Source organism: Mya arenaria, chromosome 13 (genome assembly GCF_026914265.1).
Source record: "Mya arenaria isolate MELC-2E11 chromosome 13, ASM2691426v1".
Classification (NCBI taxonomy): Eukaryota; Metazoa; Mollusca; class Bivalvia; order Myida; family Myidae; genus Mya; species Mya arenaria.
In genome coordinates, this window is record NC_069134.1 from 42,362,133 (window position 1) to 42,384,146 (window position 22,014).

At 36.2% G+C, this 22,014-nt stretch overlaps 3 protein-coding genes across 3 annotated transcripts; 1 reads left to right on the top strand and 2 right to left on the bottom strand.

Annotated features, from left to right (window-relative positions):
• Nucleotides 1-248: 248 nt before the first annotated feature.
• LOC128214390 (cholecystokinin receptor type A-like) lies at nt 249-2,653 on the bottom strand. Its single transcript, XM_052920832.1, has one exon. The coding sequence runs from the start codon at nt 2,005-2,007 to the stop codon at nt 781-783; it is 1,227 nt and encodes a 408-aa protein (XP_052776792.1). The 5' UTR covers nt 2,008-2,653; the 3' UTR covers nt 249-780.
• A 3,706-nt stretch (nt 2,654-6,359) lies between these two features.
• On the top strand, nt 6,360-18,708 carry LOC128214386 (prolyl 3-hydroxylase OGFOD1-like). Its single transcript, XM_052920827.1, has 13 exons — nt 6,360-6,623; nt 9,049-9,200; nt 10,272-10,321; nt 10,902-11,002; nt 11,464-11,580; nt 12,524-12,615; nt 13,288-13,416; nt 13,896-14,009; nt 14,529-14,608; nt 14,776-15,044; nt 15,428-15,556; nt 17,138-17,196; nt 18,546-18,708. The coding sequence occupies exons 1-13, from the start codon at nt 6,476-6,478 to the stop codon at nt 18,690-18,692; spliced, it is 1,587 nt and encodes a 528-aa protein (XP_052776787.1). The 5' UTR covers nt 6,360-6,475; the 3' UTR covers nt 18,693-18,708.
• Nucleotides 18,709-21,731, bottom strand: LOC128214381 (uncharacterized). The gene is made up of 2 exons (XM_052920808.1): nt 21,582-21,731; nt 18,709-21,313 (listed from the first exon to the last, which is right to left on the bottom strand). Exon 2 carries the CDS (start codon nt 21,236-21,238, stop codon nt 19,511-19,513), a length of 1,728 nt encoding a protein of 575 aa, XP_052776768.1. The 5' UTR covers nt 21,239-21,313; nt 21,582-21,731; the 3' UTR covers nt 18,709-19,510.
• Nucleotides 21,732-22,014: the final 283 nt, after the last annotated feature.

A 22,014-nucleotide genomic window follows, 5' to 3' on the forward strand; every position in this document is an offset into this window, starting at 1 on the left:
TTATTTCTAAGACAAAGCGGCGTATAGTTGAGCGCATGTTTTGACATATTCTTTCTCTTCAAATAAAACTCATTCAAATTTTACCAAAATAATATATAATATAGGGTGGCCATGCATGATAATCAAAAACACATGAGTATTTGATACCTAAGATAAACTTTCGTTAGTCAGCCACTTTGACTGTGTCAACTGTAAATTGTTAAATCAAGAGCCAGCCTTCTAAGTACGGAAGTAATAAAACAGCATGCTTTTGAGATAGTGATTCATGTATTTTATTAAACAAATAAGATTATCGTGTTATCTCTATCAATTGAAAAACCACAATAGATTAGTGTGTCCAGTGAGTTTCACCCTAAAGCTGTACTCTCACAGTTTGACCATTTTGACAATTTTTTGTCTTGTTTTTTATTTATATATATATAGTTTTTCACACAGGTATTGGAATGAACCGATCTTTGCGTAAATATCTGGAAACCAGTGATATTATACTTGTGACATACCGGTAATATCAGATCGAAGTTTTAAATATTAACGTTCGAAAATTTAAGTTTAATGGCTAAAAGCGTTACTTACGCTTTAAGAAAAAGTTTTTTGGCATAAAACATGAATTTACGAACGTAAAAATGAAAATAGCTGCGATATGATATTTTGTCAGCAGTAGTTTCCAGACATTAGAAATTACCTCATTCCAAGACAAAAATGAAAAGTTATCAGAACGATCTGTGAGTGTGTAGCTTTATAAGATCAAGACTACTTAAATACCCCAAAACATCGGATGGCTTATTTTTTGCATCTGCACAATAAGTGCTTACATGCTTGTCGAAATCTGACATCCCTTACACCGTAAATTATTGGATTAAGAGCAAAATTTAAGTAGTACGATCTAAGAAAAAACTTGTATGCTGTTCGTTGACTATCGTTTAAAGATTGCACAAAGTCACTATTGAATGTCCTTATCAATAGAATACAAAGTAATGGAGTGTAACTAACAATGAAAGCCAGGGAAACTTGGAACATGATTTTGGCAGTTTTCATTGCATTGTATTGTTTCTGGGACCGTCGATCTTTTTGTCTGTAATTTACTTCATTTCCCGAATATTTTGATGATAATGTTCTTGTGAGAAATGAAATCGGGCGGGCGGCGTACGACATCATAGAACTTAGGATGGAATGTCTGTTAGATCGTTCTGGTTCTAAAGTTGAGATTGCTGATTTCCTCTTTGAGATTCGTTCCGAGTTTTTATCATCGGAGCAAAACAATGGATCACTGGTTGTGTTCGCATTTTCGCTTTTAATTCGCAGTGGTTCGTTAGCGGCGGTCGATACGACGTCTCGTCGTCCTAGAAACTGAGTCCGTCGTTCGTTATGGTGTTTTATGCTTACGCCAATGAAACAGTACATCACAATTATTCCAGCCAATGAGCAAACAAATAGAACAGCAAACAACACGTTGTTGAGTATTGGAAATACCGTCGCTTTTGCACTATCCGTTTCCACGCACGTTGTAACGTTGATGTCGTAATGCGGATGACGTGACGTCTGGATGCCGTAAATGACTGGCGATATCCATGAAAACGCGACGCCAATTACTCCAGCCGCTATACACATAATGATCGATTCCCTGTGGGAAATTTGCCATTTAAAAGGTCTACACACTTTACGGTACCTGTCTATGGCAATGCACAGGAGCAAAACCCCTGACGTCAACGTCGGCCAAGTGTTCAGAAAAACGCTTGTTTTGCAGATTCTCTCACGGTAAAAGTTGTATTCGTGAAATAATGTCAATATTTCAATCGGAATAACACACACACACGCGATAAGTCCAATCACTGACAAACAGAGTATAAATGTCCGACAATTTGATCGTCCGTACTTCTTCTTGTAAACGTAGAACACTAGCGCGTTACCAATACTCCCAGTTATCCCAATGATTATCAAATATATAAATAAAGGTATCTGTCGGATGACTTCTCTCCTGTTCAGGTCCTCCAAAGATATGTTAGTCATCTTAAACCTAGCTCAAAAACATACTTCCATTTATTTGAAACACAGACCAAGGCAGGTACCACCTACATGTACACGTATATTTAATACATGAACGTTTTATTATTCTCATAACAGAACACAATGAAATACTTCAAAATATCCATCGACATTTGCTATATCGAAACTACATAAAGATCACTTATTGTAAATCACACGATGTATTTATTAGTATAATTTACGAAGGTAAAGTGTAATGTCATTCATTGAATACGCCTCAGTTGAGATAACACTTCTCGGTGGGTTGTTGTTTGCATATCGAATACTCCCGTTGTTATTTAAGTCCCGTATATTATTTTTGTCGCACGACCATCATAATTACATTAAGGCATTTCGGTGTAATTGTTAGTCTGAATGCTAAATGTTCGTTGCGGTATGACTATTGGGCCGTATGACCATACACCGACATTGTCGGATAAAAGCTCAACCAGACACAATTATCTAATGGATATTTGCTGATATCAGTGTATGATCATTTATGAAGCAGGTTTTCCTTTACAAAAATGTTTTGTAAATCGATCATTATTACAACCAAAGCACGAAAGAATATAATTTATGTATTTCTCATGGACAGATCTAGGAGTTGACGTTAGAGCGGGGCGCAACTGGGTTGCATCAACTGAAGGACGCGTGCCCTCTCCCCCAGAAGGAAATTTCATACGGTGTAAATGCGGCATGTGTGACAAGGATATGATGTTAGAGGGGGCGTGACTTGGGGATGTACTCTTTTTTACTCGTGTTCCACCTTTCGTAGCGAAATTTATTTGGTTTAGAGCATTGCCCCCTCCCCCCGCCGAAAAAAACAATACATTTTCTAGTTCGAAATGATGCATTTTGGACGTATTTGATCACTTTGTATCTCCTATATGGAACTTAAAGCTGCACTCTCACAGATTGACCATTTTGACAACTTTTTTTTGTCTAGGAACGAGCCAATTTTTGCGAAAATCCATGGAAACCAGTTATATAAGACTGCTGACAAAAAATAGATCGCAGATTTCTATATTTAAATTCAAAAATTGATGTTTTATGTATTTTTCTTAAACCATTACTAACGGTTTAAGCCATAAAACATTAATTTTCGAACAGAAATATGAAAACCTGCGATCTGATCTTCTGTCAGTAATCTTATATCATTGGTTTGCAGATATTTACGCCGAAAATAGTGGTGACAGCGATTGACAATGCTGGTGCAGTTATTTGCATATTTGGTCTCCCAAAATGAAATAAAGTGTCAAGTTGGAAAATATTAGAAAGTGAACCTCACTCCCACCAAGCACACCCTAGATCCACCAGTGTTATAAATGAGTTTTCGATTTATTCCTGAATTCCTGAGCTCTGTTATAGTTGCTTATGATTGTACCAAACAAGTAGAAAAAAATATTTCAGGAAGAGAGAGCGCAACGTAGCTATTTCGTCGCCAACTCAATGGGATTGACAAAACAATATAAAGACATGAACAGAACAAGCCTAAAAAATCTCGCTTGTTTATAAAAAAGCAGGACTTCATGAGTCTGGATGTTTTTCAGTATGAACGTATTATAATAACATCATTATAAAAAGAGCACGAACGAGCCATTAAGAGGTAGTATTATCAGGGGTGGGTCCAGGAAGTGATGTTAGAGGGGGCTTAACGTTTTGACGTCCCTAAGTACCGTAATTTATATGGTTAAAAATGTTGGCAGGGGGATTTAGGGGTACTCCCCAAGAACATTTTAACTTCTTTTTTACCAAATTAAGTTTATTTTTAATTTCTGGTCGAAATGATGCATTTTGGGCGTATTTTATTCCTTTTTTCTCCTTTATTGAAATTAAAAGTGAACAAATATTTAAAAAAAAAAACTATGGGGGCTATTTTATCAACGATTGTATGAAGTAACTTCGTAAGATCATTTTTTTATAGAGTGTCACAATATAAATTGACAAAAACATAACCACTTTGCCTGAACTGCTCAATACAGCTTTAATTTTCGATTCAGAACCTATAACTTTTCAGATACAGTCGAACCCCGTAAACGGGAATGTTAACCTTCAGAATAAAGAAATCGGTCCTTAACAGTTCGAGCCAATGAGAAATTCGAGCCAAGCGAGTTCGAGCCAACGGGGTTTGGCTCTATATTAATTCGAAAAAGCGATCGTACGAGAAATGCATTGGTTAGATGGCTCTTATGTACGCATTTATTTTACACTAACGCCGATTCTTTATTTTTAATAACGTCTGTGTACCATCCCATGCCGTTTGTTAACTGACGTCAATTAATCGAAACGTTTGCATACCGGGAACCAAACATCAAAAATAGGAAGTTTTACTATACCAACTGATATCACTGGATTCGATTAAACGTGCATATGTAGACAATTCATTTCTATAATACCCTTATATTGTATCTGACATTATAAATGAATTATCGATAGACAGCTTCGTTAATTAGATTTCAGCACATAAGTTAAAATTAAAGTCTCAGTATAATTCATATTAGCGCCAGATGCATTTCTGAAGAAAAAAAAATCAATGGAAGCATGGTCTATCAAAAAGAGCACTCATATCTTCATCATTGAATTGATATTTCCCACCGGGACAAAATCTGCAAAACGCCATTTCAAAAGTCTACGTATCATCCGGATGTTACGTCATGAATATCGTTCTCAACGGCGAATTAGACGTAATAAAATGCGCGCGACAACGTCCCAACGCTCATTCGGGACGTTTACTTCGATGCATCCATTTGTATAAAACCGATTAAATTTTTGATTTGGTTGAAGTTGGCCTAACTTTTTATTGATTGGTCATTATTTATAGAAACAAATAATATTAATCAATCAAATGATTTGGACGTGAAAACTAGAATAAAGATAATCTGTGGACAACTTATCCAGGTTATAAAATTGACAGAGAGACAACATGAGCACATGATGTAATAAGTTGGCATGAATTGTATAATTACCGCTGTTTACGTTGCTAACTAAGTATGTTACAGGGAGATAGATTGGGTATCATACTACGACGTTTTGTTGAGGAACGCAAAATTTGGGGTTTTAAACGTAATGCATGTCTGACATACGGACAGCATTTCAACAGACCTGAATAAATTCGACGTTTGCCCTTATCAGAGCGGTTAAAGGACCGTGAAGTCTCCGACAGAGATGGAGTGCCAACATTTCCTTACCATAAGTGGTGCAACCCCGTTGTCCATATGGCCAGACGAGACCTTTAAAGCTGCACTCTCACATTCTGATTGTTTTGACATTTTTTTTAGTTTTTGTCTCGGAATCAGCTGATTTTGGTATCAATGCCTTCAATACAGCCCTTCAAGATAACTCACAATAAAACAGATCTCAATTGTTTGGAAAACTGCCGAAAAATTCATTTTCTTAAAGCGTATGTAACGCTTTTAGCCATAAACAATAATAATTCCAAAGCAACAATGCCAACTTCCATAGATAATTAATCATTAATGAGATGGCCCTAATGTAAGCCCATACTTGGCGACAATGCTACCCCTGCCCTTTGAGCAGACAAAACTGGGCCCGACGGGTGTAAACCAGGATCAGGGGAACCAAGTACCAGGGTATAAATACTTGCATGATACGCAAAATCAAAAGTAACTGGTTTCTGTACAAACTCAGAAATGATGTAAATTTAGATTAGATCACGGATCCATTTGCGCGCATATATGCATTGTACATGCGGTACGTATGTCTACTGGTCTACTCATCGACTAGGAATGTTATCAAAATACACACATCCCGTTGAATGAAGGACTTTATCGTTAAGGGTTACCCAACCATTAAAATAAAAATGCCATTTTTGAAAGAATTTTCGCGATGTTATGCACGTGCACATGGGCGTGTCACTGTAAATTTATACGTCCATGCACGAGTCAAGTGACATATACACGGACCTATAAAACTATTGTTTATACATAAATGTACATGTTATTTCATAACATGTAATGTAACAGTATAAGGCACGTTTAAACTTTAGTTAAATCGCATTTTATGTTTATGAAAATGCCTCATAGTCATGATAAAAGTGCTATGGTATGTAAAAAAAAAGTCGAGACACTGTGGTCTGAGGGTGGGGCACCCCCCGTAAACATTTTGACTAATTACTATCTAAATTGATGCATAATGGTGTTCTTTAAGCAAATATTTGCTGCTATATTGATATGAACATTTCACTTGTACAATGTTTGTTGTGGGCGCAGGGTGTCGTCCACCTCAGATCCTCTAGTGGTCCAAAGCGTCCGTAAAATACACTTTTTACATGCACTTCTCGGTGCAGGTTTTTGTAAACGAAAGCGGAAGTATGAAAATGAAAGTAGAATCCACACACATGTTAAAATTGTTTTGACAACTTTGCACCTGATTTGTTTTCTTGCTTCTAATCGATCACAACAATAACTCTTAAATTAGGAACCTTTTTAAAACAATGGATGGTCCATCAAAATCGAAGCAGAGAAAAACGAGAAACGCCCAGTTGGAAGAAATAAATTTGAAAAACGTATTCTCTTTAGCTCCTGGTTGTTCTACTTCTAAACTGAAGGAATCTTGGTCCAAGCGAAAAGATTTCAGTGAAGGTAAGGTTGCTTCGCTAAAACTTTCAAATGCGTTACAAACATGCATTGCGTATATTTCGCATTAAACCACGGACCCATATAGGTCCGTGATTAAACTGACAATGACAATACTCCGTTGTAGTCTACCTAAATGGCCGTCAATGAGTCTTTTGACGATTTTTTTTTCTATGGCAGACTCGTGACCTCCACCATCCCAACAAAAAGTAGCGAACGGTCCTTGCGCAGAGAATCCGCGCAGCCACAATTTTGAAATTATCTCCATTACATATTCAAATTTCTAGGAAAATATTATTGCCTACTATTAAAAACATATTTATTTATGTCATTATGCCAAAAAAACATGTTCAGATATCATAAAACACTTACATGTGTCAATCGTTTATCAAGTATCCCGATATCTGTAAATCTGGGACAAATCTGACAGGTTATGTACATGTATAATGGTATTCGTGACCTAGAATATATTTTTGTGAAAATAACAGCTCTAATGACAAATTAAATCTAGTTTAGATCACTGTCGGGTATATATTGAACAACTTTGTCATTATAATTCAAAATCGATGCATAATAATACTATATATTTTTTCGCCCGTTGTTGAATGGTAGAGAGTTGTAGCGTTACAGGAATAAATAAGAAATGTCAAAATAATAAAAAGTATCCCTGATCACTCATTATTGTAGCTACACTCCGTTGGATCAAGACTCCAGTGAGGGTTTAAAGAAGAACTTGGGAGTTGAGTGAAAGAGATTATTATGCACCAGTCAATTGTAACTAGGTGAAAACTTGCTGAATATAAAACACATGAAGAAGCCTCTCAGTCTAGGATAGGTCCAGTGATTTTTGGCATTAATGTTCACATTCACTGGGAGGATAATAAATCAATAGGTAGCCAAAGTTAGTTTTTAGCTCGACTATTCGAAGAATAAGGAGAGCTATACTACTCACCCAAGTGTCGGCGTCGGCGTCACCCCTTGGTTAAGGTTTTGCGTGCAAGCACACATAGGTAGATATCTCAGCAACTACTTGAGGTATTGCATTGAGACTTTATACAATGGTACTCAACCATCCAACCTACTTAATTAACCAAGTTACATAACTCTAGTTTGCATTTAATGCCAATTATAGGCCTTTATTATTTGACTTAGAAATTCTGGTTAAGGTTTTGCGTGCAAGCACACATGGGTTAATATCTCAGTAACTACTTGAAGTATTGCATTGATACTTTATACAGTGGTACTCAACCATCCAACCTACTTAATTAACCAAGTTAGATAATTATAGATTGCATTTAATGCAAATAATAGGCCTTTATTATTTGACTTAGAAATTCTGGTTAAGGTTTTGCGTGCAAGCACACATAGGTTCATATCTCGGCAACTGCTTGAGGTATTGCATTGAGACTTGATACACTGGTACTCAACCATCCAACCTACTTAATTAACCAAGTTAGATAAGTCTAGTTTGCATTTAATGCAAATAATTTCCCTTTATTATTCGACTTAGAAATTTTGGTTAAGGTTTTGCGTGCAAGCACACATTGGTTTATATCTCAGCAACTACTTGAGGTATTGCATCGAGACTTTATACAATGGTACTCAACCATCCAACCTACTAAATTAATCAAGTAGGATAACTCTAGTTTGCATTTAATGCAAAATAATTGCCCTTTATTATTAGACTTAAAAATTCTGGTTAAGGTTTTGCATGTAACCACTTTTAAGTCAATACCTCAGCGAATACATCATGTATTGCATTGCAACTTTACACACAGGCTCCCAACCATTTACCCGGTAAGCTTCTTATTTAATCAAGTAAGATAACTCTACCTTTCATATTATATAATTTCTGCCCCTTTATTATGCGACTTAGAAATTCTGGTGAAGGTCTTGCATGTTAGCACATATAGGATAATATCTCAGCAACTACTTGATGTATTGCATTGAGACTTTATACAATGGTATTCAACCACCCAACCTAATTGAATAACCAAGTTAGTGAACTGTATTTTGCAAATAATGGCCCTTTATTATTACACTTAAAAATTCTGGTTAAAATTTTGCATTTTACCACATTTATGTTTATATCTCAGCACATCATGTATTGCATTGAAATCTAATCTAACAGTGATCCATGCATGTTTCGCCAAAACTTTTCAATCCTTACACTGAAAAGCGGCGGAAGAGTCGAGCGCACTGTCTCTGTGACAGCTCTTGTTTGGTTTATTCTTACCTGTACTTATTGTATAAATATACACAAAATGTAGCACAGTAATCATGAGTGTAAATTGATTTACAATGGAAAGGTGTCCAGCAATATTCCTGCAACCTTCATTAAAATAAGAAGATCTAGACTTCTTTATGGTGAAGATAGCATTTTCATGTATTTATATAAATATTACGTTCATTGAATATTTTTTGTATTAAGATGCCACAGGTCTACAGTTGAGTCAGGAGCCATTCTGCCATTGCATGGTGCCGGGGTTTTTAAGCGAAGAGAAGGACATAGAACAACTGAAAGATGAACTCATGGACCTTGAGTTTGTGCCAAAAAACAATGATCTGTACAAATTTATTCAGGTAATTTATATATATAATATATATATATATATATATATATATATATATATATATATATATATATATATATATATATATATTTATATATCTGTTCAAATTCATTCAGGTATATATACTATATAAATTAATTCAGGTGCATTATGATGAGATATACTACATATAAATTAATTCAGGTACATTATGTTCATAGTCATGCAGCAATATATTTTTTATTGTTGTTATTTACATAACAATGTTGCCGAGCTGTGCATGTTAATTCTATGAATGGGGGGGGGGGTGAGAGTGGTCTAGTGGTATAGGTGTCCGCCACTCACCCAAGAGGTCGTGGGTTTGAACCCCACCAGGGTGACAGTAGTCAAGTGGTATAGGTGTCCGCATCTCACCTAAGAGGTTGTGGGTTCGATCCCCATCAGGGTGAGAGTGGTATAGGTCCTGCCTCTCACCCAAGAGGTTGTGGGTTCAATCGCCAAAAGGGTGAGAGTGGCCTAGTGGTATAGGTGTCCGATTCTCACCCAAGAGCTTGTGGGTTCAATCCCCACAAGGGTGAGAGTGGCCTAGTGATATAGGTGCTCTCTTCTCACTTAAGAGGTTGTGGGTTCAATTCCCACTAGGGAAAGAGTGGTATAGGTGTCCGCTTCTCATCCAAGAGGTTGTGGGTTCAATTTCCACTAGGGTAAGAGTGGTATAGGTGTCTGTTTCTCACCCAAGAGGTTGTGGGTTCGATCCCGACCAGAGTGAGAGTGGTCCAGTGCTATATGTGTCTGCCTCTCACCCAAGTGGTCATGAGTTTGATCCCCACAAGGAGTTCTTTCTTCTGGCCTCTCAAAAAGGACACAGTACTAGTTTCTACTCGGGAAATGGACTCGAAAGTGATTCTAAAAGCTATCAGCTTTTGTCAAAATCAAGCTAAAATAAATTAGTATATACTCATTCCATTAACATAAAATGTGGTGACATTTTTTTTTAAATACAACTTTGAACTATGCTTGATTTCTTTACACACTCTTTAATTTTGTCTTAAGGAAGTAAGTCAATAAAATACCTTTTGATGTTTGAATGTTTTTGTTGCAGAGTTCTGAAGATCTGAAAACATCAAAGTCTCCTATGATATCGGCCTTTAGGTGATATTTTAAAATAAAAGTATTCTATATTTTCTTTTTAATTCAATTTATTTGGTGGGACTAATGTAAACATTAAATAGTTTATCACCACAAAGAAATGTAATAAAACATGCTTTTTAATGTACTTACATCAATTATCTACACAATACACAATGATTTAAAAATTGCCTGTGTATACTATAAATGGTATGTATAGTTTATATAGTGTGTGTATCATTTATGAAACATATAATTTCAAGTGAGCGACAACAACCATAGAAAAAAGTGTATTTAATTTGTAATACAGGAGCTATAACTTCTGTTAGTATAACATTTATAACTAGAGTAAATGAAATACTTAGGCTATGATTCACTTGTTTAAAAGGATAAACTATAAAACTATAAAATGAATTTCATGCCAATAAATGCTGAATCAGGATGAGAGTGGCATACTGGTTTATGCCCTGGAAATTTACTTGAAAGTGCCTCATATCAGTATGAACTTGTTCGCACAATTGAACTTAAATAAAAAATGAACTACATGTATATTCTTAATGATTCCTGCGTAAAAATTGTATCATGTTTGTGCATTATTATGTAGGAATGCCCTATGCACGAGAGTTCGAATGTGGCTTACCGAGGTAACAGGAATCCCTCTGAATGAGACCGTGGATGCCTTTTGTGCCAAATACGCTCACACAGGTGACTCTTTAAGATTTTTTTATGCAATTATGACTAATGATAATTAACAAATTAAAAAAATAATTGATTTCTACATCTTAAATTAAAATTGATAGATCTATACCATTGTGATTATTGTTAATGGGTCAGCTGATGAAATTAGCACGAGCCAGCAGCCCCTTCACTTGTCTAAAATAATAGACGTTCAATATTGGATTTGTCTAATCCCTAAATGATTTGCCATATAAAAACTCGTTAAAAAATCTGTCCACATACCCTCACTGGTAAAATGCTTTCGGAGCTTGCCCTTATTCTTGATTTTATAAAGCAGAGCTTGTTGAAGTATTTGGTTGGCAAGCATTAGTGTATGAATTCAAGCTCGTTCATCCAAATGTCCAATTTTGCCAACTGATGGTTGTTGTCAGGGTGAGAATAATTTTGCCACTTTTTTAAAAGTTTATAATTTATGCAATTTATTCCAGACACACTGTTATGCCATGATGATGAACTCGAGGGACGGAGAATAGCGTACATTTACTACATTGTGAATGACTGGGCGGAGGCTGATGGTGGTGCATTGGATCTCTTCTCTGTTGATGGTTTGTCCAATGATTCTTTTATCTTGCATATTTTTCAAAGAAAAACTTATAGAAGGTAACAGTATTGTTAACTTAGATGTAAATAGACTTTGTGTTGTAAGCAACATCAGTGAAAGCATCAGTGTTTTAATATTCAAATGGTTAACATTCAGTCATAACTAAATAAAGATCAAAATGTCCACATAAGTAATAGGCCTGAAAAATATCTTTTGGTTTGGTTTATTTTTTATGTGTTTGTTGTTTTAAAATCTTTATACTGAAGATTTCTTTAGCACCATTCCCCAGGGAAGACAACAACGTTCTTACATAAAGCCAATTAAAAAAAATACAAATAAAAAAAGTCTATCCATCCTACCTGTTTTTTGGACAAGATGTAACCCTAACCACATGCTTATTTTATTGCCTTATTACACATGTTTCAGATGACAATGCAGTCATGTGTAGCAAGGCACATCATTATAACTTAAATAGTTCATGAGTTACTCCCCTTGTCCAACTGAAAAAAAACAACACTTATCAACAACCATTTTTGGTGCTTAAAAAAGAACCACTTCAAGTGCAATACAGTATTGTATTAGGTATACTTCAAGTATATGGATGTACCTTATAGAGCATTCAATCTTGTGTTGCTGTATCTCCATACGTGCATGCGTCTGACTCACAAAACTTCCCTGGAAATTCATAATGTAGTAATAGTATGCAACAAGCTTGATGTCTGTGAATTTTGAATTGATTGCTTTAATTTGTTAGAGATTCAATCCAGCCATTATTTGAAATTTCATGACAAAATGATATTGATTTTAAACCCCTTTACAGCATTGTTTAATTATTTGCCATTACTGTAATAATTTTATGGGCCAAAGCTTCACAGATATGTTCTTTAAATGTTCACCTGAATGTTAGACCATTATTGTATTAACTGTACATGTATGTTACTTTACAGAGAATATCCAACCAAAAGAAGTGGTCAAGTCAATTCTGCCAGCCAAGAACAACTTTGTCTTCTTTGAAGTATCTCCTGGATCTTACCATCAGGTTTGCTTTTTTGCTTTATATTGTCAATCTTTAAAAACAAGTGCAGCAACAGCAGCAGCAGCAGCATTGGTAGCAGCAGCAGCAGTAGTAGTAGTAGTAGTAGTAGCAGAAGCAGCAGTAGCAACAGTAGTAGTAGGAGCAGAAGCAGCAGCAGCAATTGTAGACGTAGCAGAAGCAGCAGCATCAGTAGTAGTAGTAGTAGCAGAAGCAGCAGTTGTAGTAGTAGCAGCAGCAGCAGCAGCAGTAGCAGCAATGTTAGTAGTAGAAGTTGTAGCAGAAGCAGCAGCAGCAGTTGTAGTATTAGCAGAAACAACAGCAGCAGCAGTTGTAGTAGAAGTAGTAGTAGAAGTAGTAGCAGCAGCAGAAGTAGTAGTAGTAGTAGTAGTAGTTATATAGTAGAGTAGTAGTAGTAGTAGTGGCAGAAGCAGCAGTTGTAGTAGTAGCAGAAGCAGCAGCAGTTGTAGTAGAAGAAGCAGCAGCAGCAGCAGTAGTAGTAATTTTGATTAAACAGTTAACACATACAAGTAAAAGTATTTGGAGTTTTGCACTATGAATTGCATGGTGACTGTTTGCAGCTGAAATATTCAATCTTATCCCTGAAGTCAAACTATAAAGGTGATATATACATGCATATATTATATGGAGTGATTGGTAAATTTCACTGCATTTTAGGTAGCAGAAGTTTTAAGCGAAGATAAAACCCGCCTTTCAATCTCAGGCTGGTTTCATGGACCTCCAATAGAACGACCCACTCCATATTTAGAGCCAACAAGGGCCCTGTTGCCTTATGGAGACATTGAGGTTAGTTTCCCCCCAATGTTTGTTTGTACTTAAAAAGCCATGGAAATATAATTTATAAACAATGTGGCACTGCTATTAGGACGACGTGAGTCAGTTCACTATTTGGCAATATTACAGTCAGAATGTGTATATGTAAACAATACAACGATATACAGTTGAACCTCATGGCATAAACTCCGAGGGACCGGCGAAAACACCTTGAGCCTCAGAATATTTGAGCCAGCCGGGAATGCTTACCTTAAGTATAAAGAAATTGGTCCTTTACATCCAGTTTGAGCCAACAAGGAATTCGAACCAAGCGAGTACAAGCCAAATGAGTTTGACTGAACTTACTCAATACACAATAAAACAATTTTGTAATTTTTTTTATCATATTGTGTTTTAATTTGTACCATGTGTGTGTGCAAATGAATACAAACTTGTGTAAAGAATTGAAATATAATTTAATTAACCTGGTATACAAGGAATTTTATTTTCAGGATGAAGAATTTTTTGACTGGATAAACCCAGTGTATCTGAGCCCAGGGGCACAGGGCAGTATTCAGGAGAAGTTTGAAAACGATTCTGAGATAGAACTGCAAGATTTTTTGCTGGTGAGCCCATTATCTTATGTCATACATGTACATTCAAAGACAACATAGGCTGTAAATAGTTTTCATGTTTTGTTTTTATGTTGTGCATTTAGTAAAGTGCAGAAAGTTCATACTTGTGATGAATCTTTATTATATGCTTTCCGATTAAAGATTTATCATTGAAATAAAAATGATATTTCACTATTTCAGACAGTGAAAATATCAATCTGATATTTAAGAACACAATATATTTCACCTCGTGAACATCACAGGTAAATATTTCACTCATGGCTTTGGCTCTGATGAAGTATGGCTTTTGGATCTCACTCGTTGAAATATGTTGAGGTCTTTATGAATATCTCATTATAAATATCATGTTTTCTGAAGCCAGATATCATTTCCTTGTAATTAAAAACTAGTGTTAAGTCCATTTACACTAAGTATTTTTGACATCTATCTCATTAAAAAGCTTTTTTTAATGTATTTATTTGAATGAATTGCATAGACATCCTTTGAATGACTTTATACTGGTTTTTGCAGAAGGAAAAGTATGATTTGTTATTAGAGGCGCTAAAGTCTTCCAACATGAAATGGCAATCAGCTGGTCCTGCAAACAAAAGGTAAATTTTGTATAGCATATCATATACATGTATACCATATAAGGAAACCTTCCTATTTATTTATGTGCCACTAAAATTTGTATGATTCAAATTATTTGGATACACAACTTGAACTGCATGTAGTTAAATTTCTAGTATTTCTGTAACACACAGAGAATGTATTGCAGGTGTTTTAAGGAGGCTGATGACGCCAGCTTACCCGATGTTGTCAGCACCTGTGTACGTCTGTTTCGTTCTGACGCCATGTTTCTTCTCTTGTCAAACCTGACTGGTTTAAAACTGCACGAGCTTGCAGCTGCCTCATCTTCAGACTCCGAGGGGCAGTCTGAGGATGGGGAAGGAGCAGAGGAAGCTGACAAGGCTGGGTCATCAAAAAGTAGCGAAAAGAAGAAAGACTTGAAAGACAATGAAACAAAGGCTCAAGCTAACGAGACAGGTACATCACAATTCTGTTCCACTTCTAGGTCTTTATTTTTCATAAGAGCATAAATTACACTTAAGTAAAACGTTATCTGTAGGTCTGGTCTACTATTGCAATTGTTGATTTTACTCCACCTGACATTTCCTGTTTCAAGAAACATAATATTGTAAAATTGCATTTCTGTTTCTCAAACCAATTGTAATTCCAGTCTTCATTAATCTTGGTAACAATGGTTATATGAGTAATTTCTTCAACTAATATATCTTTTCCACCTCGAGGCACTTTTCAGAAATGCCATAAAGTCACGTGGCCATTCACATTTTAGTTGTATCCTCAGACTGCAAAAACATACAGTGGAATAAATTTTAATGAAAAAATGTTTGTCTGTTAATTAAAAGCTGCTTGCAAATCAAGATGTCGGACCTGTGTACGACACTGGGGTCACTGCTCCTACACGCTTGTACATGACACGAACACAGAAGGCGCAGAGTTTGCCCTTGACCTTGTTCTTTATGTCGGCTGTGCTGGTAAGTAACCGAGACGTACATATTACATCTATATCCCAGCAAAAAAAAGAAAATCTCAATTCAATAAAAAACATGACATTAAACCTGATCATAAGTGTTTAACTGATGGTGAGTATTTCTAATCACATGATTACACATGACAAACTATTCACAGGCTCACAAGCTTCAAGGTTTCATTGATATGATTTTTAGGTCGACTATTTGAAGAATAAGGAGAGCTATCCTACTCACCTGAGCATGGGCATCGGCGTAACCACTTAATATGTTAAAGTTTGCTTACCACCTCAAATATATTCAAAGTCCATTGACATATGGCTTTGAAACTTTGCACATTTGTTCACCATCATGCCCCCAACCTATACACAGGAGGAGGTAGCTCTATCAAGCATTTTGTCAAAATTATGCCCCTTTTTCAACTTCAAATTTATGTTAAAATTTGCTTACCACCTCAAATATTTCCAAAGTCCATTGACATATGGCTTTGAAACTTTGCACACTTGTTCACCATCATGCCCCCAACCTATACACAGGAGGAGGTAACTCTATCAATCATTTTGACAAAATTATGCCCCTTTTTTAACTTAGAATTTATGTCAAAGTTTGCATACCACCTTAAATATTTTCAAAGTCCATTGACATCTGGCTTTGAAACTTTGCACACTTGTTCACCATCATGCCCCCAGTCTGTTCACAGGAGGAGGTAACTCCATCATGCATTTTGACAACATTATGCCCCTTTTTCAACTTAGAATTTATATTAAAGTTTGCGTACCACCTCAAATATTTTCAAAGTCCATTGACATCTGGCTTTGAAACTTTGCACACTTGTTCACCATCATGCCCCCAGTCTGTACACTGGAGGAGGTAACTCTATCAAGCATTTTGACAAAGTTATGCCCCTTTTTCGACTTAGAATTTACGTTAAATTTTGCGTACCACCTCAAATATTTTTCCATTCAATTTATGTAAATATCTCAGCACATCATGTATTGCATTGAAATCTAATCTAACAGTGATCCATGCATGTTTCGTCAAAACTTTTCAATCCATACACGGAAAAGTCGAGCGCCCTGCCCTGTCTCTGTGACAGCTCTTGTTATTATACTCTTCTGACCAGAAGTTGGCCAGGAATGGTTTAATTTGGACATGGTCGTTATGAACAAAAACTGTCAGTGTTGCCCTTTGATGTGTCAAAGTTTCCATTTTGCACTTGCTCTAGATTAAGTCATTATTAACATTCAGTGTCAAACCTGATCATTAGTGTTTAACCAATTGTGAGTTTTACTAATCTTATGATTGTCCTGGGCCAGCTACATGGCACATGTACACAATCTCCATAGTTTTGTTGATATATTAAATGTATATTCTTCTGACTAGAAGTGATCTGGTATGGTTTCAGTTGGACCATTGGTTATCAATGAACGTTATGAAACGGTAACTGAAAATATTGCAATTTTGTATGTCAATGTTTCCATTTTGTACTGCCTATAGATTAAGTTATAATTAAATTTGGTGATTGATGGAAGATACATATACTTAGAAGTTTGAGTGGATTTTTACTCCAGTTCTTATTTACTTCAGACTGGGACATGGAATATGGAGGATTCACATCATACATCGCTAAAGGGGAGGATGAGGAGGTATGGGTCTTCTACATCATCAAACATATGGATTATTTGTAACTTAATAGTGTTGTATAAAAGCTAATTCGTCAATTAAAGGATGATTGTAATGACAGCTACTGTATCAGCTGTTGTCGAACGTTCCTTGGTATTAACTGGGAGTGTATTATTGGTCCAAGGTAGAAACTAGTAGTTTTCCCATTGCGAAACACCAAAAGTATGTACTTGGTGGAGTTTGGACTCCCGACCTCTGTTTAGAGACATACAATTATACAAGAGCTTGAATTGCAATATGGTTCTTTTCATAAAATGAAATCTCCCTTTCATTCAGAATGATACAATGCCCTAAGGCATTAAATTTTGATACTTAGAATTTAGAAAAAATGGGGAAAATATCTTGTATATAGTTATTTTTATGCCCCCGAAGGTGGGCATATTAAAATTGCACCGTCCGTCCGTCCGTCCGTCCGGCTCTGTAACTTTCCCTTGTATGGACAGATTTTAAAATAACTTGCCACATGTGTTCCACATACCAAGACGACGTGTGGCATGCAAGACTCGTGTCCCTACCTCAAAGGTCAAGGTCACACTTAGTGTTTATTCACAATGGAGTGCTGCATATAAGGACATAGAGTATAGGTTGTCGTGTCCGGGCTGTAACTTTCTCTTGTATGGACAGATTTTAAAATAACTTGCCACATGTGTTCCACATACCAAGACGACGTGTCGTGTGCAAGACCCGTGTCCCTGCCTCAAAGGTCAAGGTCACACTTAGTGTTTATTCACAATGGAGTGCTGCATATAAGGACATAGAGTATAGGCTGTCGTGTCTGGGCTGTAACTTTCCCTTGTATGGACAGATTTTAAAAAAAACTTGACACATGTGTTCCACATACCAAGACGACGTGTCGCGTGCAAGACCCGTGTCCCTACCTCAAAGGTCAAGGTCACACTTAGTGTTTATTCACAATGGAGTGCTGCATATAAGGACCTAGAGTATAGGTTGTCGTGTCAGGGCTGTTACTTTCCCTTGTATGGACAGATTTTAAAATCACTTGCTACATGTGTTCCACATACGAAGACAGCGTGTCGTGTGCAAGACCCATGTCCCTACCTTTAAGGTGAAAGATACACTAAGTGTTTATTCACAAGGGAATTCTGAATATAAGGACATAACAGTGTAGGTTGTCAAGTATGGGTGGTATTTTTTATGTTCAGAGGCAATTTAAAATAACTTGCCATATGTATTTGACACGTAAAGGCAAGATAAACTTTTCATGTACTGACCTTGTTCGTAGGTCAATGTCACATTCGGGGGCATTCGTCACATACTGTGACAGCTCTTGTATTATATATATATTTTACAGTTGCTGACGGTCACCCCTGAGGAAAACTCGCTGGCCCTGGTGTACAGAGACCAAGAGACATTGAAGTTTGTGAAGTACCTGAACACAGGGGTCAACAAAATGCAACACAGAGGGTTTTATGATATATATGCTGTTTATTTTGAATAAAGAAATACCTCATGTATTGTATGTTTTTATATTTATATATGCGTTCAAACTACATCATACAGTACATGTCATATATAACAGTATATTTCGAAAGTTCCATCTACAATGTACAAGTAAGGTTATGAGAAAATGACAATAAGATACAAAACGTGTTCTGTTAAAACACGTTATCGTTCTATGAAACTCATATAGATCGAAATCGAAAATCACGTTCAATAATCAATCTTGCACTAGGCTTCAATTTACATGTTTAATATGCGTTGTATTCCTTGAGATGCGCATGAGACGTACGGAAACACAAGGTTTTGGTTACATGTTTACTGCGTAAAGTCCGATAACAAGTGCTATAAAAGTTTACAACATCAGTTTATAACAAACAATACATGCAAAAAAGTTTATGATTAAAGGAAAGTAATGAGATTTAACTATTTGTCTATTGTAGTGTTTGAGTAGTCTATATAATACAACTCTCTCTTCAATTAAATTGAAGGAATCAATTTTAATGCAATTTCACTTTAGAAAGTAAACTTCATTTCTGCAGTTAACAAATGAGACACATGTATTTCAACAAGCACATTTTCGGTATGAAATACCTAGCATTGACTCACAGTTCATTATTTCTCGAAGAACATCTAAGTGATCTGATGGTGGATGGCGTTTTTCTGCAAAAGACACTTGTTATCAAAACTTAAACTCTGCTGATTTTCCCTTGACTTCTACGGCAGGTTGTTTGTACTATGACATTGATAACGCAATTGTATGCTGCTATCTTTGGACCTGTCTCTGTACGTTAATACATAACACGGTTTCAATTGATCTTAATTTGTGATCTTGTATAACATTAACTCGTTTCCATACCCTGTCACCAACAAGGTACGTCCATTTACAGCAGCTGCATACGGCTTGTTAATTCCATCTTCCTTCCTTAAAATAACTTTATTTTTCTTGCCTTTGTTGGAAATGAGATGAATGTTATCGCTGTAGTGACAACAAACAAGGACATTTCCATCTGGTGTTATCAGAAGACTTTCCGGCCCTTTTAAATCGATGTCTGAATATGTCCACAATGGTTTAAAGTGGAGATCTAGAGCTGTGACTGTATTTCCACGATGGTCTGAAAGAATTATGCCTTCCAATCGTTTGCTAAAGATAACATACTGAGGAATCCGGACGGAAATGGCTCTAATGTCGGTATCCAACATGTGACGTATAACATTCCCGGTCATGTCCATGATTTCTAATCCTGGTGGGTAAATATAGGAAACGACCAATTGTTTGTTCCGATAGTCAATGCCCATGCATCTGCCTTTTGCTGATACATGTATGCTACGGATGGTCGCAAGTCTATCCTGCTTATAAGACACAATATCTATCGTTTTATCACAGGTAACCGCGACCTCTTTGTTTGGCAATGCAGCAATACCCCACGCAGTACTGTTAACCTGTACATCAGAAATAATTCTTCGCTGTAAAATATCCACGAGTTTTAATGCTTCGTTATATCCGTCAACTACCAACGCTTTGTCGTCCGAAATTTGTACACATCCGGTTATTCTACATGTCTTTGAGTCTTTGGAAGAACGAATGTTAATGTAGTTAGATTTTACATAAGTGCATCCTTCCAAAGCTACGCCTAAATTGGTTTGTACCACTTCTCCTAGGGGCTGCTTGCTGGATGTAAAATCATCAAGAATGGAATTTGGATGAAATGCAATTCTCTTTTGGCATTGTTTAACCACTTTGGCAATGTTGTCTTTAATCGATTTTGCATTTGAAATTTCTCCTTGCATTTGCTTCGAAGCTTTGAAAATCTGATATGGGCTATGCTTATCAGAATCTAATTTATCAATCATATCTAATAAAAGCCTCTTGACGTCATGTATCTGTTTTGATGTTACTTGTATTGCTGATCTAGACTCGGTTTTCAACGATTCAAGTTCAGATGTCAACCTTTGTTCTTCTGCCTCAAAGTGTGAAATTGTTTCAGCTTTAAACATTTGCAATTTTTTCATGGCCTCCAAAATGTCGTTTTCATTAGTATGAACGCTTTTCGTCATGAGCTCACCCATGTTCGAACAATGAGAGTCCATATTGTTTATTTCCTGTTTTAAATCTGTATATTCTTGTCCATTGAGAAAGTCATTTGAAACTTCCGCAATATGCCTCGGTTTGCAATTACTATGGTATGGTATCATGCAGTCACCGCATCCGAATTCATTGTGCAATGCACAGTAATACTTAATACGTTCTGTTGGATGGTCCTCGCAAAATTCATAACACTCAGTGTCAGGTTCAGTGGCCATTTCCATCGATGAAGGCATATTGTGCTCGTCAAGGATCTCATGGGCTTTTGTCATTTTGTTTCGTCTGTGACACCTTACGCATGTTTTGCATAAGAATTGGTGACACTGGAGACAGAAACCGCCCGCTTTGTGTATTTCCCCTTCATCGTTACAGGGCTGGCAAAATAATGTTAATACTTCATCAGAGTCTTTGCATCTACCGGGTACTTCAGCATCTGAATCTTGTTGACCTGCTATCTCCATTTTCGATAGCTTCGGTGACAGTTAATATGGGCTATTGGAGGTGTGGTCAGCTTGGAATCGGGATAACTCTGATTTCTGAAGCAGGAAGTAAATCAGTATTCATAAAAATGGCAAGTTTGAACAAGAACATATAAACCACACGTCGACAGCATAAAAGCAGAGTTCAATTTGGATTGCGGAAAATTGTGTAAAAACCTTTCCTACTTTGAAAAAAAAATGGTATAACCCCAAAATCATATTAAAAAATCCAACAGATATTTGGTGTGGAAAACTTTTGTTCATGTTAAACGATTGTCTTTAAACTTGTGTACGAGTTTATAAAATGTTGTGACCAACTTCTTACCTTGAGATGTCTACGTTAACATATCACTTCATATTGAAATTCGTAGAACACGTTTAAAATGTCCATATTTGTAAGCCATGATCAACACAAATGGTTGTGCAGTAAAATCACCCGAAATATGTATACATGTACAACATATTGTCAGTTAGTCCAGACGCCGATCGATTATTACACGCTGGTTTATTTTGATAAAGAAATAAATCGGACGCTATATATAGAAAGAAGCTCGCTTAAAGCAGATCTGCACTGCATAGTATTAGGATTTATCTGTGTTTATATGTCATTCATTTGTCGATGAAACATTAATCAATTGTTAGAAGATACTTTGTTGAAATGTTGCAGGTATTGCTGCTATTTTGAATGAAGACAATACGAGCACACACGATGATTTAAATTTCATTTCTATTGTAAATAACTAGTTTAAAACAGTATT